This window comes from Colius striatus, chromosome W (genome assembly GCF_028858725.1).
Source record: "Colius striatus isolate bColStr4 chromosome W, bColStr4.1.hap1, whole genome shotgun sequence".
Taxonomy (NCBI): Eukaryota; Metazoa; Chordata; class Aves; order Coliiformes; family Coliidae; genus Colius; species Colius striatus.
In genome coordinates, this window is record NC_084789.1 from 37,673,958 (window position 1) to 37,694,590 (window position 20,633).

At 41.9% G+C, this 20,633-nt stretch overlaps 1 protein-coding gene across 7 annotated transcripts in view; it reads right to left on the reverse strand.

The window, feature by feature from the left end:
* The window catches only part of LOC133628529 (ras GTPase-activating protein 1), a 128,495-nt gene that overhangs the window by 80,327 nt on the left and 27,535 nt on the right, over positions 1–20,633 (reverse strand). For all 7 annotated transcript variants that reach the window (XM_062016820.1, XM_062016821.1, XM_062016819.1 and 4 more), the window contains 3 exons: positions 18,561–18,710; positions 8,271–8,406; positions 7,259–7,329 (listed from right to left, as the gene is read on the reverse strand). In XM_062016820.1, coding sequence (XP_061872804.1) covers positions 7,259–7,329; positions 8,271–8,406; positions 18,561–18,710 — 357 coding nt within the window. The remainder of the gene's footprint in view (positions 1–7,258; positions 7,330–8,270; positions 8,407–18,560; positions 18,711–20,633) is intronic.

Sequence of the window (20,633 nt, forward strand, 5' to 3'; positions counted from 1 at the left end):
CCCAGAACACCTGCAATACATTGATGGTATTTTTGTGTGGGGCAACTCAGCAGAGGAAGTTCTTGAGAAAAGGAAGAAGATAATTCAAATTCTTCTGAAGGCTGGTTTTGCCATTAAATGAAGTAAGGTCAGAGGGCCTGCGCAGGAGATCCGGTTTTTAGGAATAAAATGGCAGGATGGACATCGCCATATCCTAGTAGATGTGATCAAGGAAATGACAGTCATGTCTCCATCAACTAGCAAAAAGGAAACACAAGCTTTCCTAGGTGTTGTGGGTTTTTGGAGAATGCACATTCCAAATTACAGTATGACTGTGAGCCCTATCTACCATGTGACACGGAAGAAAAATTATTTTGAATGGGGTCCTGAACAGCAACAAAGTTTTGAACAAATTAAACAGGAGATTGTTCATGCGATGGCGCTTGGGCCAGTGCGGGCAGGACCAGATGTTAAAAATGTGCTCTACACCACAGCTGGGGAGAATGGCCCTACTTGGAGTCTTTGGCAGAGAGCACCTGGGGAGGGTCGAGGCCGACCCCTTGGGTTCTGGAGTCGAGGATACAGAGGATCCGAGGCCCAATACACTCCAACTGAGAAGGAGATACTGGCAGCATATGAAGGGGTTCAAGCTGCACCAGAAGTGATCGGCACAGAAACACAACTTCTCCTAGCACCTCAACTGCCAGTGCTGGGCTGGATGTTCAAAGGGAGGGCCTCCTCCACACATCATGCAACTGATGCTACATGGAGTAAGTGGATCACACTGATCACACAACGAGCTCGCGTAGGAAATTCTAGCTGCCCTGGAATTCTGGAATTGATCACGAACTGGCCAGAGTGTGAATACAGTGAAATATCACCAGAAAAGGAGGTGACACGTGCTGAAGAGGCCCCATCATACGAGGAACTTCCAGAAGACGAGAAGCGGTATGCCCTGTTCACCGATGGGTCCTGTCATCTTGTGGGGAAGCATCGGAGGTGGAAGGCAGCTGTGTGAGTCCCCTACGCAAAATTTTAGAAGCTGCAGAAGGAAAGGGTGAATCGAGCCAGTTTGCAGAGGTAAAAGCCATCCAGTTGGCTTTAGACATTGCTGAACGAGAAAAATGGCCGAGGCTTTATCTCTACACTGACTCGTGGATGGTGGCAAGTGCTGTGTGGGGGTAGTTACAGCAATGAAGACAAAACAACTGGCAACGATGGGGCAAACCCATCTGGGCTGCCCCAATATGGCAAGACATCGCTGCTTGGCTGAAGAAGCTAGTTGTGAAGGTGTGCCATGTAGATGCCCACATACCTAAGAACAGGACCACGGAAGAACATCTGCATAACCAGCAAGTGGACAAGGCTGCAAAGATTGGAGCAGCTCAGATAGATTTGAATTGGCAACACAAGGGGGAGTTATTTTTAGATCGGTGGGCCCATGACACCTCAGATCATCAAGGCAGAGATGCCACCTATAAATGGGCTCGTGATCGAGGGGTGGATTTAACCTTGGACAGTATTGCACAGGTTGTCCATGAGTGTGAGATGTGCTACAATCAAACAAGTCAAACGGTTGAAGCCCACATGGTATGAAGGGCAATGGCAGAAATATAAATATGGAGAGGCCTGGCAGATTGATTACATCACACTGCCACAGACTCACCAAGGCAAACGTCATGTGCTCACAATGGTGGAGGCGACCACTGGCTGGTTGGAAACCTATCCTGTGTCTCATGCCACCGCCCAGAACACCATCCAGGGCATTGAAAAGAACATCCTCTGGCGACATGGCACCCCAGAAAGAATTGAATCAGACAATGGGACACACTTCTGGAACAACCTCATAGATGCCTGGGCCAAAGAGCACAGCATTGAGTGGGTCCATCACATCCCCTATCATGCACCAGCCTCTCAAAAAATTGAACAACACAATGGACTATTTAAGACAACACTGAGAGCAATGAGAGGTGGGACATTCAAACACTGGGATACAAATTTAGAAAAGGCCACCTGGCTAGTCAACTCCAGAGGATCTGTCAACAGAGCTGGCCCTGCCCAATCAGAACTTTTACATAATGTAGAAGGGGATAAAGTCCCTGTAGTGCACGTAAAAGATCTGTTAGGGAAAGCAGCCTGAGTGAGTCCTACCTCGGGTAAAGGCAAACCCATTCGTGGGATTGTTTTTGCTCAGGGACCTGGGTGCACTTGGTGGGTGATGCGCAAGGATGGGGAAATTCAGTGTGTACCTCAAGGAAATTTGATTTTGGGTGAGAATAGCCAGTGAATCCCATGAATTGAATTGTATTATGTTAGTTGTTAAATAACTTTGCTGTTATATGTCACCATTACTGTAGTTGCTCTATGCCATATCACTGACACTGCAGTAAGAAACACCCAGATCACTGAAGGATGGACCTGGACGAGCAAGATACAGAACGGAGGAATGTGAATTGGCGTCCAGTGATGTCCTCAAGATCAGTGCCTTCAACTTACAGACAAGACACACTGAATAGACCAGTTGCAAACTCCTGATACTGCATGCAATGACCTATCTCACACACACACCCCATCTGTCCTGCTGCAAAAGATTTATGATGAATGAAGACTTGAAGTTATGGACTAAATGGACTCAACGGGAACGTTATGGGGAATGGCCTATAAATTGAGGGAATTATATACTTGTCTGTGTGTGCCCATACTTTTTTTTTTTCAGGGAGAGGAAGTGTGGTGTTTAGATGTTATATATTATAAAACTAGGTATGATGTGGATGGTATAGAATAAGTGGTTTGGGCTAGGATAGGATTAACTTCGATGAGGAAGTAGGAAGGGGTACAGCATGGACAGCTGATCCAGGCTGGCCAACAGGTATTTGATACCATACTGACGTCATGTCCAATACATATAGGCAGGGAGCTAGTCGGGGGCGGGGCTGCGGAACCACGGGTTCGGCTGCCGGTCAGGAGCGGTCATGTCAAGTCTCGAGTGGTGAGCAACTGCAGCATGCACCATTCCTTTTGTATATCCCCTCATTTACTGTTATATAACTGTTTTTTCCTGAACTTGTTTCTTCTTATTGTTGTTCTATTAAACTGTTCTTATTTCAACCTACCCCTTTTTCTCTGGTTCCCCTCCCCGTTCCACTGGGAGGGGGAGGAGTGAGCGAGCACCCTCGTGGCTCTTTGTCCCCGGCTGGACAAATCCACGACAGGGTGGATAGGTGGCACCGAGCAAGAGACTGTCCACGACATCCTCATAAATTGGTAGATGCAATTAGGCATTTACTGGTCTTGATGAATCCTGTTAAGCATATGAATAGAAAGAAGCCCTACTTGCAATACAAAATTGAGGAGTTCCTTTCTTACCACCTTCTTGTAAGCTTAGAAGGTCTCCTCAAAAATAAATATCCTTGCAATGTTTTTGAAGATTTCAAAATGGACTGGAGATGGAACCTTGGGATAAATTTCCACCCCAATGAGGATATAAAGCTGTCACACACCTTTCTCTGTAACCTTAGGCTAATAGGCCTATCAAGAACCCAATTCTCAAATCAACCAACACATTCTATCAACTTGTGAAGCCAAGATGGTCTCATTAAAAATTGCTACAAACCTTTTACAAATCTTACCTTTTTTCCCCTCATCTGGAAAAAAATTATGACATCCTAAGGAAGCAGTATTAATTCTAAGCAATTAGCACATGTTCTTGTATTAAAGATAAGACTGCAAGAGAAGTGGAAAGTAAAGACCATCACCTAGATTTTCTTGATAGATCAGCATTAGAAGGAAATGAGTATCAGTTAACGGGAGGGGGAGGGGGTTTACTGGCTTTACATCGCAAGGTTGTGGTAGTGTGGGAACTACAGGAATGGCTGAGACAAACAGCAAAAATGTCATTGTCTACGTGATTCTATATTTAAAAAAGGGGGAAAAAACCCTGCTGTGCAACAGCAGCCAGAAAAGAGGACTGAGAACACGTGAAACAACTCTGCAGACACCAAGGTCAGGGAAGAAGGAGAGGGAGGAGGTGCTCCAGACACCATAGCAGAGATCACTCTGCAGCCTGTGGTGAAGACTATAGTGAGGCAGGCTGTCCCTCTGCAGTCTATGGAAGGCCACAATGGAGCAGACATGCACCTGCAGCCTGTGGAGGACCCCCCACTGGAGCAGGTGCATGCACCCAAAGGAGGCTGTCACTCTGTGGGAAACCTCCACTGGAGCAGGTTTTCTGTCAGGACCTGTAGACCCCGTTGTGGACCCATGCTTGTGCAATCCATTCCTGAAGGACTGCCCCCATGGAAGGGATGCATGCTAGAGCAGTTTGTGAAGAACTGCAGCCCGTGAGAAACATTCACATTGAGAAGGCTCGTGGAGGACTGTCTCTTGTGGGAGGGACCCCACACTGGAGCAGGGAAAAAGTATGAGGAGGAAGGAGTGGCAGAGAGAATGTGTGATGAACTGATTATAAGCACCATTCCCCATGCCCCTACCCCACTCAGGGGGAGGACGTATAGAATTCAAAAATGAAGTTAAGCTTGGGAAGAATGGATGGGTGGAGGAGAAAGTGTTTTAAGATTTGTTCTTATTTCTCATTATCCTACTTGGGTGTTAACCGGCAATAAATAAATTCCAAGAGTTGAGACTGTTTTGCCCATGACAGTAATTACTGAGTGATCTCTCTGTCCTTATCTCAGCCCACAAGACTTTTGTCATATTTTCTCCTCCATCCAGCTGAGGAGGCAGAGTGACAGAGTGAGGCAGTGGGCACATGATATCCAAAGAGGCAATCCAATAACTTCATTAAATATTAAGATTACACATTTTAAAGTATCAGTGGTTCAATACAGACTCTTTCAAAAAGAGGGGATACACAGAAAGAAAGGGAATCATTTTTGCTCAATTTTAACAGCAGAGTTCTTAGGCACAAGCAACAAAAGAAGTGCTAGAACACTGAAGAAATTTTAGTAGGAGATCTACTGCTCTGCCTTGTGTGTTTTCTGGCAATCTCCTGCCTTGAGCATGCTCTTCAGGAAGAAGTGACCTCATACAAATAGCATCCAGAGGTGAGACCAGAGAAGCTGAAGCAGTGGGTTGATATCATCTGAGCAGGAACCTGGAAGACTACTATGAGAGACAGAGCCTTGAAGTCATGGACTAAAGTAACGGCCCATGGACTAAGGGAATAATATCTGTATCAATAACAGGAAAACGTTTAAAAATGTGCCTTATCTGGGCATGATGTACACGGTATAGAATAAGGGGTGGATAATGTCCTGGGTTTGGCTGGGATAGGGTTAACTCTCCCCAGCCGCCGCCAGGGGGTGGGGCCAGGCTATTCAATCCCAGGTGACTGTCATGCTCAGGATATAAGGGCAGCCGGGCCAGGGCAGCACTGCAGCAAGTGCCGGAACTGCAGTTCTGCCATAGGGCTGCAGGTCGGGCTGTGGGCAGTGAGCATTTACGCTGGGCATTGCTCGTTTTCTATGTCCTTTGACCATCGTTGTAACTGCCTACTCTTTGTGGTGTTCTATTAAACTGTCCTTATCTCAACTCACAAAGTTCTAAAACTCTCTTGATTCTCCTCCCCATCCTGCTAAGGTGGGGAGGAGTGAGTAACTCTGTGGTTTGGTTATTGTTCAGCCAGGGCTAAACCACCACAATGGTGTAACAAGATGAAAATGGTATAACAAGTGCCTGAAAATTAAAGGAAAAGCTATGGGGGAAAAAAGAAAAAAAAAAAAAAAAAACAAACCCAAAATCCCAAACCCAATATGAACAGACTACCTGGAAGTGTGGAGGCAGTGAGTGAGATTTGCTTCACCTCATTTTAGCTGGCTAAAAGTTGAATGTTTAGTCTAAGTTAGCAGGGGTGCCCTGTATTGTCAACATATATCCTCCAGAGGGTGATTCATTCCCTCTTTAGCATCTATCTTGTGATGCAATTAATTAATTAAAAAATAATTAATTGTTCACTGGAGGTTCTTATGTGTTACACTGATTTGTATAGAGAGTCCGCTCAACTGAGGCAGACTGAATAGCTGTGATTAACAGCTACAGTTAGATAACAGGAAACCTACTCTACATCTCTTTCTCTCTATACATACACACATACGTATATCATTGAGCTCCATTACATCTAATAGGCCTGAAGGTACACATTTTTCAGGGAAGCCCTTTAGTTTGAATCTTGGAATCTATATTTTCAGAAATGCAGTTGTCCCTGTGACAGAGCTCATGTTTTGGTTTCTTGTAGATATACAGTAACCTTCACCTTAGTGTCTCATTTAACTTTTAATTTCCCATGGGATTGTACATCAGCTAGTTCAGAGACTCCTAACAGAAGGATCTTTATCCTCACTTGTCTTCAAAGGTTTCACTGGAAGACCACATATGATGACAGACACTTCATATTAGTGCCATATTCAATGAAAATACCATGTTTTGTTTGTTTCTTCATAATCATTGTGGTTTTAGAACCCATGGAGATTTTCTGGGAATAAGAGCAACTATTTTTTTTTTTTTTGTGGGTGAAAATTAAGTAATATGTTTTCAGCTTAAGCCCAGCCAGCAACAGAGCAGCACACAGCCGGTCCCTCCCCAAACCTCCTGTAGGATGTCACTACCCTTGAAACACCTCAGCACAGAAAGGCAAAATTATTGCTCTCCTGAGAGTTTTCGAAATTGGAAAAGATCAAAGAGTCAATATTTACTGACTCTAAATATGCTTTTGGGGTTATACATGCTCACGAAGCCATGTGGAAGGAATGGGGAAGGAGTATAAAATAAGGACAAGAAATCCTGATGTTGTTACCTGTGGTTTTAGAGCCAAAAGTAGCAGCAATAATTCATTGCAAATTCTGAGACAATTTAAAGACTCACATTTTTGCACAGAATTCCTTCATGCACAAACTGATATTGTTCTCTAAGCAGATAAGCCTTTGAAATTAGTAATGTTCTACTTCTAAACTAAGTTTCAGAGCTCTAGCAATTAAGTGTAACTCCCCTTACGGTTAATACAAACAGTATACCCAGAATACAAGTGCTATTGCTATACTGGATGGGGAGTGGGGGGGAGAAGAGAGATAACAAGACAAAAGAAAAAAAGAAAGGAAAGAGAAAAAAAAAAAACCAAGAGAGACATCATACCTTTAATCTCCCAGAGTGTTAACTCTAAGATGCAACTGGAAAGTATTTGCATAGTCAGCAGATATTGAAATCATTAGTGTTTATAAGTTATCCAAGAATATCACAACTGCTTCTACCTATTGTTAAAACATACCTTATTTCATCCGTTTCTGGCACTTTGGTGTAAGGCAGAATTGCTCGAACTCTCCTTCTATCCTCCACAGGCTACAATTTTAAAGAAGAGCACAAAGATATTAATTTTCCCTTTCATTCTAGTATAGGCTTCCTCTCCCCAACATTTTTCCATTCTGAGGCAAAAGACTAGTAACAGTAATTTCTATCCCTTTGTTAGTTTTAAAATTTTCAAAGTGTCAAAAATAGTAAGAGCTGGAGATGCTTAATTTCTTAAGTCATCTACAAATGCTCTCATTTCATTTCTAACCTTGTAACATTACTGGTCATATTATCTCCAAAAATCCAATTACCAATGATTTAATTCCCATGAAAGAGTACTTTACAATTTTAACATTCAAAAGCATCTTTATTCTGGGGGGATGGGGGATAGGGCACAGTCTGCAGGTGTGCAGGGGTGGGGGGGGCTGTTTTGTCTGGGTTGGTCAGTTTTGGGGTTTTGTTTGTTTGGGTTCTTTTTGTTTAGGGTTTTTTTTTGTGTGTGTGTGGGGGGGGTTTTTTTAAATAAATATACTGATATTGTCTTAAGGACAGTTCCTTGAAATAAGCCCAGCTTTCAGGAACTATGGTTATTTCCAGGATGTGTACTTTGAAGTCTTTGCTACAAAATAGTAACATAATTTTGAAATACTTTATTAAGTCAATGTAAAATCTTAGAGGCTAACTACATTACAATGCTGCTCTTTACTAGCCAAGAACTGCACATTTTCTTTTTTATCTCAGTTTACGTACAGTGTTATTACTACATTTGGTGATAACTGTTATCTAGCTTTTTCATTACAGATTTTCATTTTAAAAACATTTTCTAATCATAAATTTCTACATTCCTTGTACTTCACCATATGCTGAGACAGCTCTAGAACTAGGGGAAGCTTTCTAAAATGTTTTTTTTTCATAGAAAACTATGGCTATTGAATGCAAGATTAACAATATGAATATTTAAGTAAATGACATTTAAAAAATTTATTACTTGCCTCTGGAGGTGCTACTGGAAAGAAGAGTTTTTCCCCCTTCAGCAAACAAGACACATGACTGTAATAACCAATTAGGTCAGAGAGTGACGCAAAACGGCGTCCACCAATGTAATAGTCTCCACACATGGCAATTATCCTATTAATAAAGAAAAGAAATCTTGACAGAAAAATTCTTTTGCTTTTTGGGGTGTTTTTTTGTTGGTTTTGCGATTTTTTTTAATTTTCATTTTTTAAAAGGAAGTTAGGATAACATTGAGTTTTTAAAGCACACTGTCTATATTCAAACAAAATGCAACATTACAAACTCATTCTCTCATATATATATATACACACACACTCATACACCCTTAACTAATTAATACCTCATCAGCAATTACTGATAAACATCATGACATAAAAATATTATAAGACTGTAAAGGAGATGTACATTTCCAAAAAGGTAAAAAGATTTGCAAGAAGTAAATGAAATAAAACACAAAAATGAAATTACCAGCATCCTGGACAAATTCATACTACATTAGTAGAGATAACAGCAGTAATACTTCTATTATGCAGGTCATAGAGTTTATATGATAGGCCTGTACAAATCTAACAAAGTATCAATGTATTTTGGTAGCAAATGCATTTAATTATACTGAAATATAATATAGCTGAAATACCTTCAAAAATTGGTCACTTTTCTACAGTTAGTCTAGTATCACGGCTAAAAAATAACAAATAGCTTTGTAATAATAATGCACTCAATTTAAAAGCCTGATAACAAATAGGAAAAATTATTTAAAACCAAATTTCAATAGTTTAACACAGAAGAAAATTGCTCATCTTACTAATTTATGTAGTTTAGGGGTTGAGGTTTCTTTTGCTGGGTGGCAGTGCGTATTTTAGTACTCAGATTTGTGAATGCACTTGTCACACACACACAAAAAAAGGAAAATACCACGTCTGTTCATATTGCTATGCAATACAAGTTCTAAAACCAGTCAGAAATAATTGATTTAGGTAAGACAGTTAACAGTTCTAAAAGCATTTGTATTACACAAGAGTCATTTGTACAAGGTAAAAAAAGTACATCAAGTTGAAACAATACTTTTGACCAGACAATTCAAAGAAATAGTTACATAAACTGATGGCATCAAGAGGACCTGAATTTTTCCAGTAATGCAGAAGTTGGACAGCGGTCCTGAATAATAACAATTCTTTAAAAATGTGAAAAGCAACTGGAAAAGCAACTTGGAAAAGGGAGAAAATACTGACAAGAGGGACTGAACTATTCCTTCAGTTATACATAGGGGAAAAAAAGTGAACATTTGATCTACATAAAGACTATAATTTTTGGTAAAAATTGTAAAAACGGTTTTATGAAAACCACAGAATGCTAAAACCAGTTTCCAATAAGTTACACAGTAAATGGGAAAAAACATCATATTGTCCACTCTTGCTGCAGAGTGCCAAAACAATCATTTTTAGAATCATTGAATCATTTCGGTTGGAAAAGACCTTTAAGATCATCGAGTCTAACCATTAACATTTCCCCCTGACCCTCACCAGTAGGCTGGGGGTAGGCATGATCTTGGGAGGGGACATAGCCAGGAAAGCTGACCTAAACTGACCAAAGGGATATTCCATACCATAGAATCATTTCGGTTGGAAAAAGACCTTTAAGATCATCAAGTCCAACCACTAACCTCACACTGCCAAGCCCACCACTAAACTGTGTCCCTAAGCACCTCATCTACACATCTTTTAAATATCTCCAGGGATGGTGACTCCACCACTTCCCCGGGTGGCCTGATCCAATGCCCAACAACCCTTTTGGTGAAGGAATTTTTCCTCATCTCCAATCTAAACCTCCCCTGGTGCTACTTGAGGTCATTTCCTCTTGTCCTATTGTTTTGTAACTTGGGAAAAGAGATCGACCCCCACCTCGCTACAACCTCCTTTCGGGTAGTTGTAGAGAGCGATTATGTCTCCCCTCAGCTTCCTCCCAGTTAAACAACCCAAGCTCCCTCAGCCGCTCCTCATAAGACTTGTTCTCTAGACCCTTCACCAGCTTTGTTGCTCTTGTTTGGACATGATCCAGCACCTCGATGTCTGTCTTGTAGTGAGGGGCCCAAAACCGAACACAGTAGTCGAGGACAATCACTTCCTTGGTCCTGCTGGCCACACTATTTCTGATACAAGCCAGGATGCCATTGGCCTTCTTGGCCACCTGGGCACACTGCTGGCTCATATTCACGTGGCTATCGACCAACACCCCCAGGTCCTTTTCTTCTAGATAGCTTTCCAGACACTCTTCCCCAAGCCTGTAGCATTGCATGGGGTTCTTGTGACTCAAGTGCAGGACCCGACACTCAGCCTTGTTGAATCTCCTACAATTAGCCTCAGCCCATCAATCCAGCCTGTCCAGATCCCATTGTAGAGCTTTCCAACCCCCTCAAGCAGATCGACACTCCCGCCCAAGTCAGTGTCATCCTCAAATTTACTGAGAGTGCACTCAATCCCCTCATCCAGATCACTGATAAAGATATTAAACAGAACTGGCTCCAATACTGAGCCCTGGGGAACACCACCTATTACCAGTCATCAACTGGATTTAACTCCATGGTTACTTACAGTTTTAATCTACTTTTTCTTTAACAAGTCAGTATTCTGATACATTCCTGCTTTAAAAAAAAAAAAAAAAACAAACAAAAAAAACCAATCTCTTTTCTCAGGTCAGTTGTTGAAACTATATCTTTTCTCCCAAACAAGAGTGTAACACGTATACAGAGATCAATCTTTGGAGATGAAATTTCAAGTTTTTAAGCATATAGCACTGCAAGGAGAATCAGAAAATAATACAACTTTAAGGATCTAGACTAGATCTCTGCATACTTTCTAGCAGATACTTTATAAAATCCATGGTAAATTATTCAGAGATTAGATTTCTAAATGAAATTTAGCGTTTCACATTTTATTATTTAATCAAGCTCAAATGAAGCCTTTCTTCAGAACACACAGAACTGGTAATCACAGAAAATTCTGAAGGACACGATTAAAAAGATAAAGGTTTTCCTTACCAGTATTTTATATCGCTCAGCAACTCACCAAAAAACATACTACTCTACAGCCAAAAAAGAATTTAGTTTTGATGGACTCATGCAGTGTCAATCATATGCTGAATGAACTTGAGGGAGGGGGATTTGGAGAACTTTCACCTAAAATATTGGTATTTTGATTCTATGATTTTAGTGAAACAGAAATATGTAAGGAAAGTTTAATCAAAAAAATATCACTTTTAGGAAACAAATATCAGAGAGACCTTTTCTGAGAACTCTGTACAGCCACACATCCCACAAGAAACAGTACAGAAGGCTCAAATCTGCTTACTGACGGACAAGTTCTCAGAAGAGCCCGAGAACAACATCCCAGACATGGTAGTGAAAGCAGTAATTCCTTTGGTCTGGGCCTCAAAGAAACCAGGTAAAGCAAAAAAACTTGACTCCCCTTAAAATAGAACTCAAACCAGAGGTAAACCCGATGAGGGTAAATCAATATCCAATTAGACTAGAAGCATGCAAAGGACTGGAGCCCTTGATAAATACTTTCATGCAGTATGGACTGTTTAGAGAATGTGAATCTGAATTTAATACTCCTACATTACCGGTGAAGAAACCCCGGTCTCAGGGGTATAGACTGGTTCAAGATCTGAGGGAAATCAACCAGATTACAGTCAACGTACACCCCATTGTATCAAATCCATATACATTATTTACTTCGATACCTGAAACAAATGTTTCTTTTACAGCCCTAGATTTGAAAGATGCCTTCTTTTGTATCCCAGGGGACAACCAAAGCCAGATCATCTTCACATTTGAATGAGAAAGCCCAGTGACCAGGGAGAAAAAGTACAGCTATGCTGGACTGTCCTTCTGCAAGGATTCAAGAACAGCCCTACCCTGTTTGGTAACATACTAGCAAAAGAATCGGAACTAGGGAGAGGTAACAAAGTATAATGTTGCTGCAATACATCAATGATATACTGATTGGTGCCAATAGAAGAGAGGACTCTTCAAAAGCTACTATTGGCCTGTTGAGTTACTTGGGATTAGCAGGGTATAGAGTTTCTAAAAAGAATGCACAAATACCACAGGAAAAGGTTCAATATTTGGATTTCAAAGTTTCAAAAGGACAAAGAGAACTAGGAGCAGAACAGAAGGAAGCTATTTGCCAAATTGCAGTACCCAGAAAAAAAAAGGAATGATCAGAATTCTTAGGAATGGCCAAGTAGTCTCAAATAAGGATTCTAAATTTGGGACTAATAGCTAAACCCCTATATGCCACTACCAAGGGTCCAGGAGAAATGTTAGAATGGACCCCTGAACGCAGAAGAGTTTTGATGATATCAAAAAGGAACTAATGAAAGCTCCTGCTCTAGGCTTACCTAGATTAAACCTTTTCAACTATATGTTGGAATATGTTGTTTCAACTATATGTTGCGGGGTTGGACTAGATGATCTCTAAAGGTCCCTTCCAACCCTACCATTCTATGATTCTATGTCCATGAGAAGCAACAAGTGGCCTCTGGGGTAATGACCTAAACACTTGGAAGTTGGAGGAGACCAGTGGTCTATTTTTCTAAACAGGTAGATGAAGTGAGCAAGGGATGGCCTGCTTGCTTGCAAGCTGTATCAGCTACTGCTCTTAATCCAAGAGGCCTGGAAGCTCACTTTGGAACAGCCTATAACAGTACCGATCCCACATGCGGTATTGACCATTTTAAACCACAAGGGACATCACTGGATTTCCCCAAGTCTGTGTGGCTTGATACTTTGACAATCGATAGACCAAGAAGATGTAACTTTAAGCGTGGTGTCTACCCTAAAGCTTGCTACCCTGTTGCCAAGAACTTCTGCAACATGACTGCCTGACTATTATTGAACAAGTTTATGCCAGCAGACCAGATCTGATGGATAAGCCCTTGAAGAATGTGGATCTGGAATTATTTACAGACGGTATCAGTTTCATGTGGAATGGAGAAAAAAAGGCAGGATATGTAGTGGTGACCTTATGGGAAGAGATCAAAGCTACGCCACTACCCTCAAAACACCTCAGCACAGAAAGGCAAAATTATTGCTCTCATGAGAACTCTTGAAATTGGGCAAGATCAAAGAGGCAATATTTAACAACTGTAAATATGCTTTTGGGGTTGCACATGCTCACAAAGCCATGGGGAAGGAACGGGGAGTATTAAATTCCCAAGGAAGCTGTTGATTTGGCTGCCCTTACATGAGCATGTGATTAGAGCCCTGACACCTGGTAGGAGGAGGGGGGGGGGGGGGGGAAATTCAACACAGAAACCTCCTCAATATTCTGAAAAGAAGGACCGATTGGCAGAAACGTTAAAATGATCAAAGAATACAGAAGCATGGTAGCTAACTAAGGAGATGCTGAACTTGCTCTGCAAATAACCCCAAGATACAAAGAACACTGCCTGCAGATAAAGTAAGAGGAATAGCTCCTGGGGAGCCCTGGCAGATAGATTTCTCTGAGTTGTCAAAGTGTAAATATTATAAATATATACTCCTTTTAGTACATATAAAAAACAGACTCAACTTGGGGAGAAAAGGTTTGATTTATTAATGAACCATCAAAACAGAGCAGGGAGATGAGAAATAAAACCAAATCTTAAAACATTTCCCCCCACCCCTCCCTCTCTCCCCCCCCCCAGCGGCGCAGGGGATGGGAGTTACGGTCACAGTTCATTACAGATGGACATTGCTGCTGCTGCTGCTTCTTCTCAGGGGGATGCCTCCTCACACTTCCCACTGCTACAGTGTGGAGTCCCTCCCACGGGAGATAGTCCTCCACGAACTGCTCCAGCATGGGGCCTTCCCACGGGGGCAGCTCCTCACACACTGCCCCAACAGGGGTCATCCACTGGGAGAAAAGTCCTTCAGGTACCAACCACTCCAGCGTGGGTCCCTCACAGGATCACAAGCCCTGACAGCAAACCTGCTCCGGTGTGGGCTCCCAGGTCCTGCCAGGAACTTGCTCCAACGTGGGCTTCCCACAGAGTCACAGCCTCCTTCGGGCAACCATCCACTCCAGCGTGGGGTCCTCCACGGGCTGCGGGTAGATCTCTGCTCCCCAGTGGTCCTCTATGGACTGCAGGGGGACAGCCTGCCTCACCATGGTCTTTCACCACAGGTCATAGGGGAGTCTTTCTTTCAGGGCCTAAGCACCTCCTCCCCCTCCTTCTCCACTGACCTTGGTGTCTGTGGAGATGTTTTCCCATTCTCACGCCCTGTTTCTGCTGCAGTTTAGCAACTGCGCAGCAACTTCTTCCCCTTCTCAAATACGTTATTCACAGAGGCGTTACCTCAATCAAGGCCAGGCCTTGGTCAGCGGCGGGTCCATCTTAGAATTGACTGGCATTAGTCCTATCAGTCACAGGGGAGGCTTCTGGCAACTCTTTGGTTAAAGAAGCCACCTCTGTAGCTCCCCCTGCTACCAAAACCTGGCCCAGACAAAACCACTACAATGAAAATAGCAGTTTTCACAGCACTGATACTTGTTCCTTTAAAGCTTATTTTGGTAAATATGCCTATGCAAATATACACACATATTTGACCTAAAACTTAGGTGCTTACAGCTCAACTATGAAATAGAATAATGGGATTTTTGAAGGACTTACTGGTGTTAGTATTGGTTAGAAAAATTAAAAAGTGATCGGGACACTACCGATGCCGAGTCCTCAATGAGTTGTTGAACGTGCTAGCTTGCTAACAGATGAATTTATGCTATTGGGATATGAGGAAACTGAAATTAGCACTATCAGCTTTCCACAATAAGTACTGTGATGCATGAGGTAATGGGAAAGAACAGAAAATTATTCAGTTTAACTTATTGTCACAAGCAATCTTGCTTATAACTTCATATTCCTGACCTTTCAACAACCAATACCATGCCGCATAGCTAACAGAATTCACAGAAAAAATATTTTTTATTTTCTTTCACACAGAAATTCTGTTGCTTAAATACACTTATGTATTTATATAATATACAAAACCATATTCTAAATATTTTATCTTGATGCTTGTGAAGTACACAAGCCACAAATGAAAGGGGAAATTGAAATTCAAACAATTATGGCATTCTGTTGGCAGCAAGTATAGAAGCCCATTTGACTAGCTCACAGGTCCTTCCACATGTCACGTTGAACAGACAGAGGAAAGAATTATTTAAAAAGAGAGCACCATGATTTCTCAGTTTTCTCTAATCCCACAGGACTATATGATACAGAGGTTACATGATAATATTCACATGCATCAGCACTTAGAAGCTGTCACACAACTTATTGCTCACAACATTTCTTCTACAACACCACATTGTATAGAACCATAGAACCGTTACAGTTGGAAAAGACCTTTAAGATCATTGAGTCCAACAACTAACCTAACACTGCCAAGCTTATCACTAAACTAAACCATATCCCTCAACACCTCATCTATACATCTTTTGAATATCTCTAGGGATGGTGACTCCATCATCTCCCTGGGCAGCCTGTTCCAATGCTTAATAATGCTCTCTGTAAAGAAGTTCTTCTTAATGTCCAATCTAAACCCCCCCTGGTGCAACTTGCACCCATTTCCTCGTATCCTATCACTCATTACTAGAGAGAAGAGATTGATCCCCACCTCACTACAACTCCCTTTCAGGTAGTTGTAGAGAGTGATCATGTCTCTCCTCAGCCTCTGCTCCTCTAGGCTAAACATCCCCAGCTCCCTCAGCCACACCCCATAAGACATGTTTTTCTAGACCCTTCACCAGGTTTGTTGCCCATCTCTGGACATGTCCCAGCACCTCCATGTCCTTCTTGTAGTGAGGGGTCCCAAAACTGAAAACAATAGTCGAGGTGCAGCCTCACCAGTGCCATATACAAGGGGACAATCACTTCCTTGGCCCTGCTGACAACACTATTTCTGATACAAGCCAGGATGTCATTGGCCTTCTTGACCACTTGGGCACACTGCTGGCTCATGTTCAGCCAGCTGTCCATTAACACCCCCAGGTCCTTTTCTGCCATACAGCTTTCCAGACACTCTGCCCCAAGCCTGTAGCATTGCATGGGGTTGCTGTGGTCCAAGTGCAAGACCTGGCACTTGGCCTTGTTGAACCTCATGCGATTGGCCTTGGCCCACTGCTCCAGCCTCTCCAGGTCCCTCTGAAGAGCCTTCCTGTCCTCTAGCAGGTCTACACACCTGCCCAGCTTGGTGTCATCTGCAAATTTACTGAGGGTGCACTCAATCCCCTAATCCAGATCATTGATGAAGATGTTAAACAAAACAGGCCCCAGCAATGAGCCCTGGGGAACACCACTGGTAACCAGCCACCAACTGGATTTAACTCCATTCACTATGACTCTCTGGGCCCAGACATCCAGCCAGTTTTCCACACATCTCAGAGTACGTCCATCCAAGCCATGGGCAGCCAGTTTCTCTAGGAGAATGCTGTGGGAGACTGTGTCAAAGGCCTTACTGAAGTCCAGGAAAACCACATCCACAGCCTTTCCCTCATCGACTAAGTGAGTCATCTTGTCATATGAGATCAGATCGGTGAAACAGGACCTGTCCTTCATAAAGCCATGTTGACCGGGCCTGAACCCTTGGTTGTCCTGTACGTGCCTCAGGATGGCGCTCAGGATAATCTGTTCCATAACCTTTCCCAGCACAAAGGTCAGGCTGACAGGCTTGTAGTTCCCAAGATCCTCCTTCTGGCCCTTCTTGTGGATGGGGGACACATTTGCTAACTTCCAGTCTGCTGGGACCTCCCTGGTGAGCCAGGACTGCTGGTAGAGTTGGCTCGGTGAGCACTTCCACTGAGACTGGTTTGGTTTTTATCTCCTTGTCAGTTTTCCCTTCTGGCTTCACTTCCCAAAATAGATAGAGAAGGGGATTTGCTTTGTTTTCCACTAGGTCTTCCCTCGTTGTCATTATAAAGATAGCCCTATATCACTCTCTGAATAGCTAGACTTCCTCTTCTGTGAAGGAACTGATATTTCCTTCTGATATTGTAAAATTAAACTCAAGGATAAAACACATATTCGGGAAAAAAAATGTTATCTACATCATGAAGAACTGAAAGAGTAGAGTGATGAAACTTCTTCCCTTCTTTTAAAATTTTTTCTGTCAAGAGAAACAAGGTAGACCAAATAAAACCCACACAAACCTTTGAATTTCTAGAGTGGACATATGCACGTGTAAGGCAGTTTAAACTTTTCTTTTGTTTCATTAACCTGAAGTGTTTTCTGTTTTTATAAGAAGGAAGGGGGGGGGGGGGGGGGGCATGTACAAGAGAACAACACAACCCAACACACACCAAAGCCAAGCAATTGTCCTTTATCCAGCATAAATGAAGAGTGTTTCAACGCTCTTCTTGAAAGTGGGTTTGATCCTTATACAAAAAGAATTTAGTTTTGATGGACTCATACACTGTCAATCATATGCTGAACGAACATATGCCCATAACAAACTTGGGAGAGGGGGATCTGGAGAACTTTCACCTAAAATATTGGTATTTCAGTCAAACAGAAATATGTACAGAAAGTTATAATCTGAAAAATGTCACTTTTAGGAAACAAAATATCAGTAAGATTGTCGAGCAATGGAAATTTCACCCATTTTTTGGAAGGCTGCAATTGGCAAAGAACAAGCTTTGGTGAAAGTGACACTTTCAGTCTCTGGGGCCCAGTGGATGCATCCCTAAATAATAATAATAATAAAATAATCCTGGTTACAATTTTGGATAAAGGGCTATTTACATTTAGAACAAGTAATTCTAACACATACTGAAAGCTGATTCCAGCAAATCCTCATATTATTAAATACATATTAATACCCCCTTAGTTTCTCCTTGTTATTTCTTTCTTATCAAGGAAGCACCAAGATTTGCTATGACTGACATTCAAGCATGTCCTGTGAGCTGCAATAACTGAGGAATAAACTCGTTAGTCATCTGAGGAGATGGTTTTATGAAGTCTGCACATTACCGTAAATTTAGTCACAACAGCTTTAGACAAGCTTCTCTATTCTGATGATGTTGGTTTCTTTGCATTCATTAGCCTGTAAAGGATTTTTAAAGTAGCATGGTTTCAAACAATTAAACCCTAGCAAAGAACTATACCATATATGGATAAACATAAAAAAAATATATTCAACTTACAATACAATTGTTTTCTATACTGTATTAAGTTCTAAACCCACAAACAAACAGGTTACAGTGTTTTAAAATAAAATGTTTAATTCTCACCTAAAATGATTGACGTTTGCTTTGCTAAGAAATGAAAGCACAAATGAACCTGGTCTCCGATCACTCTCTCGAATAAGGTAACTTCCAGGTTTTCCTGCTTGCCAAAGGCGTTCTTCTGCAATTGCTCTGTCGAGTTTTCCATGATACCACCTAAAAAAAACAGTGTAACAATGGGTGTCCTCAGAATTTATGGCTTCTGTTTACTCTCACAGAATAGACCTGTGAAAATAGCAAATGTTCTTCAGTTAAAACTGATACAAATCCAAACCTTTGCTTCAAATAAGGTTATCAGATGTTTACATGTGTAACCTCTCTCAAATTATTTATTTCCAACACACAGAATTTTTAAAGCTTTGCAGGTCCAGGTAACCCGTTTCCCTAAAGAACTCACACTGGAAGAAAAGCACTTTGACCCATCCAAAGGGGACAAAGGTTCTCTACAGTCAGCTTTTTCTTTCCTCCCCAATTTGCTCATTTTCAGTGAATGAGCTGCTATATTTTAAGCCTACTCAAGCTTCAGTTCAGGCTATGACCGGTTCCTCAAACGACAAACACAGATCACAGTATCAAGGCCTGCACCTAAACAAAATGACAGCAGTCACCAGGCCATATTTCAGCCAAAGAAGTCTTCCCCAAACCCAACACATAGCCTATTAAAAGCAAATACAGATGCACAGTGACACACAGACTGCAAAATATGACAAAAGAATGCTTCAGTTTAAGGCAAAGGTTAGACTCATCATTCAAATATTCCTTACCCTTACCTCGATTTTCTTTTGTTTACAAAGCTAATCAGACCTCTCTCTACCCAAATAATCAAGGGGGAGAGTAGCAGTAGAGGGAGCAATTGAAGCAAAACCAAGTGTTGTTCTCAAAACCTCTTAAAAAGGAAATCTTTTATACAGCTACTGTTTTATACTATTTAAATTATCAACTATTTCAGACCATTCACCTATTGATTCTATTAGTTCACATATGTCTTGCAAGAGTTGCAAAAAAAGCATCGTGGAACAGACTATATGAAAGCAATCTTAACATACACAAGAAAGAATGAAAAATTGCAAACTTTAGAGTCGAAAAACAAAAAATTAACAAAACCAGCTTAGCTATTGATAAAATACTTGCCAGAAGCTTTTTTTTTTTTGTTTTGTTTTTAATGAAATGGAAGTGAAAGTTGGCTTTGAGAACTTCTATCAGAATGGGGTGGCTTCAAAATCATGCACCTGTAGCAGACACCACCACCACTGAGACACCTTGAACACTGGTGTCCACAAAAAGCAGGGCTCTGCTTCCTATCCCATCCTCCAGCATCCCTACCAAAAAAAACTATGAAGCATTAACACCCCTTGACACTCATGAGCAAGGTCTACAAAGGGAAACTTCAACAACTTCATCGACAACAGGCAGCAGACACCGAAAGAAGAAATGACAAGCGCTCATAGTGGATGACTCTCTGTTAAAAGGTACTGAGGGGTCACTTGGCTGACTGCACAAGGAGTCACGAGACATGCACTGCCTCCCGGGAGCCAAGATTCAAGATGACACCAAGAGAGTGCCATGACTCATCAAGAACACCGACTACTATCTGCTGCTGCTCTTCCATGTGGGCATGCATGATGCGATTGGTCAGAACCTGAGCAGAATCAAGGTGGACTATGAAGCCCTGGGGGAACAAGGGAAAAAACAGTGGGAGTCAAGTTCAGCCATTTTACCAGTCAGAGGAAAGAGGGCATGATGCACGGGAGCTTTCCGGAGTCAAAGACGTATCCTCATGGAGGTAGAGTCAGTGCTCATTTATTAGTAATACACACTGATATTTATACATTAGTACAGAATTCAGGTGACAGTAACATAGCATTAATTGGTTACATCTGCAAAGCAATATGCTACTCGGCACAAGCTAATTGGTTAATTGTTAAAGCTCACACTCTTAGTTTAAGCAAAATCTCGGCACAGCTGTGGTTAAAAATATCCTGCTTTTACTTCTCAGCTGCTCACTGTTTTCAGGCAATCTCCTCCTGGCATGTGCCCAAGGTCAAGCTGACCTGGCTATCTGTGTGAAAGCTTGGATTG